The sequence below is a fragment of the Austrofundulus limnaeus genome, unplaced genomic scaffold (genome assembly GCF_001266775.1).
Source record: "Austrofundulus limnaeus strain Quisiro unplaced genomic scaffold, Austrofundulus_limnaeus-1.0 Scaffold664, whole genome shotgun sequence".
Taxonomy (NCBI): Eukaryota; Metazoa; Chordata; class Actinopteri; order Cyprinodontiformes; family Rivulidae; genus Austrofundulus; species Austrofundulus limnaeus.
Genome location: NW_013953066.1, coordinates 234,613 through 235,888, shown reverse-complemented (window position 1 = coordinate 235,888; position 1,276 = coordinate 234,613). Strand labels below are relative to the sequence as shown.

General features: G+C 41.5%; 1 protein-coding gene across 1 annotated transcript in view; it reads left to right on the top strand.

The window, feature by feature from the left end:
- Positions 1-130: 130 nt before the first annotated feature.
- The window catches only part of odf2a (outer dense fiber of sperm tails 2a), a gene marked incomplete in the record, with an annotated part of 14,801 nt that continues 13,655 nt past the window's right edge, over positions 131-1,276 (top strand). The window contains 2 exon segments of the mRNA XM_014027574.1: positions 131-383; positions 755-871. Of these exon segments, the coding sequence (XP_013883028.1) occupies positions 381-383; positions 755-871 (120 nt within the window).

Here is a 1,276-nt window from a genome sequence, read left to right as displayed (position 1 = left end):
ATCTAAAATATTAAAGTTTTATTTTTCAAAAAGCATGCCATAAAACACAGATATTTTTACACAAATGTTTTAAATATTTTAATTTCCAGTTGGTAAAGTTTTGGATCCGGACCTCCAGACCTGGGCTGACAGGTTAGTTTGTGTTTGTTGCTAAGGAACGGTGGAGTCTGACTCTGGTCCAATCAGTGGAGGAGAGGAGCGTCACGTGGAGTGAACGGACCAATCACAGAGCGGTTAGCCGCTAACTGTTCGAGTTCATCAAGCTTCTGTTTTCAGACACTTTTCAGGCGAATTCAGGCATAAAACTGGTCAAAAATCACAGATTGTTGCTTTGATGAAGCTTGTTTCCGGGTCGGAAYCAGTCCTCCTCTGTTCCTCTCATGGTGAGTGGAGAAATTTACTCTAAATTCTAAAAACAGGCTCGTAGCGGAGCTGTGCAGCTAAAGTTAGCGGTTAGTTTTGTTTTTTAAAGTTAGCGGTTATAATCAGTCAGGGTTAAAGTTAAACTTTTAAATAACTAAAGTTTAAACAGAACATTAAGCTTTGAATTATTTGTTGTTTTTATATTTAAACAAGCTTTAAATCCAGTTAAAGTAGTTTATTATTAAAGTTTAGTAAGTATTTAATAAACTCATCACTAACTCTTTATCCTAAATAAAACATTAATTTACAGAAAAATATAAAAAATCAAATATTTAATAAAACAGRTTGAGTTTAAATGTTTCATGTTTTTAGTGATTATTTCTGCTCACAGAGAAAAACCATGAAGACCAGGTCCAGTTCTCCTCCGGTCCACGTGCACGTCAGAGACAGCACACCTGTCCACGTGCACGTGAAGAGCCAGAGGACAAGTCCCAGCAGGGCCGCTGAGGTCAGAGGTCCACTTTGGTTTTCATGTGTCCCTCTGGTCCTGTTTGGATCTGATGTTTGTCCATCTGTCCATCTGTCATCTGTCCATCTGTCATCTGTCCATCTGTCATCTGTCCATCTGTCCTCTGTCCCTCTGTCCATCTATCCATCTGTCCATCTGTCCTCTGTCCATCTGTCCTCTGTCCATCTGTCCATCTGTCCATCTGTCCATCTGTCAGGTCCATCTGTCCTGTCCATCTGTCCTCTGTCCATCTGTCCTCTGTCCATCTGTCCATCTGTCCATCTGTCCATCCATCTGTCCTGTCCATCTGTCCTCTGTCCCTCTGTCCATCTGTCCATCTGTCCTCTGTCCATCTGTCCTCTGTCCATCTGTCCTCTGTCCATCTGTCCTCTGTCCATCTGTCCT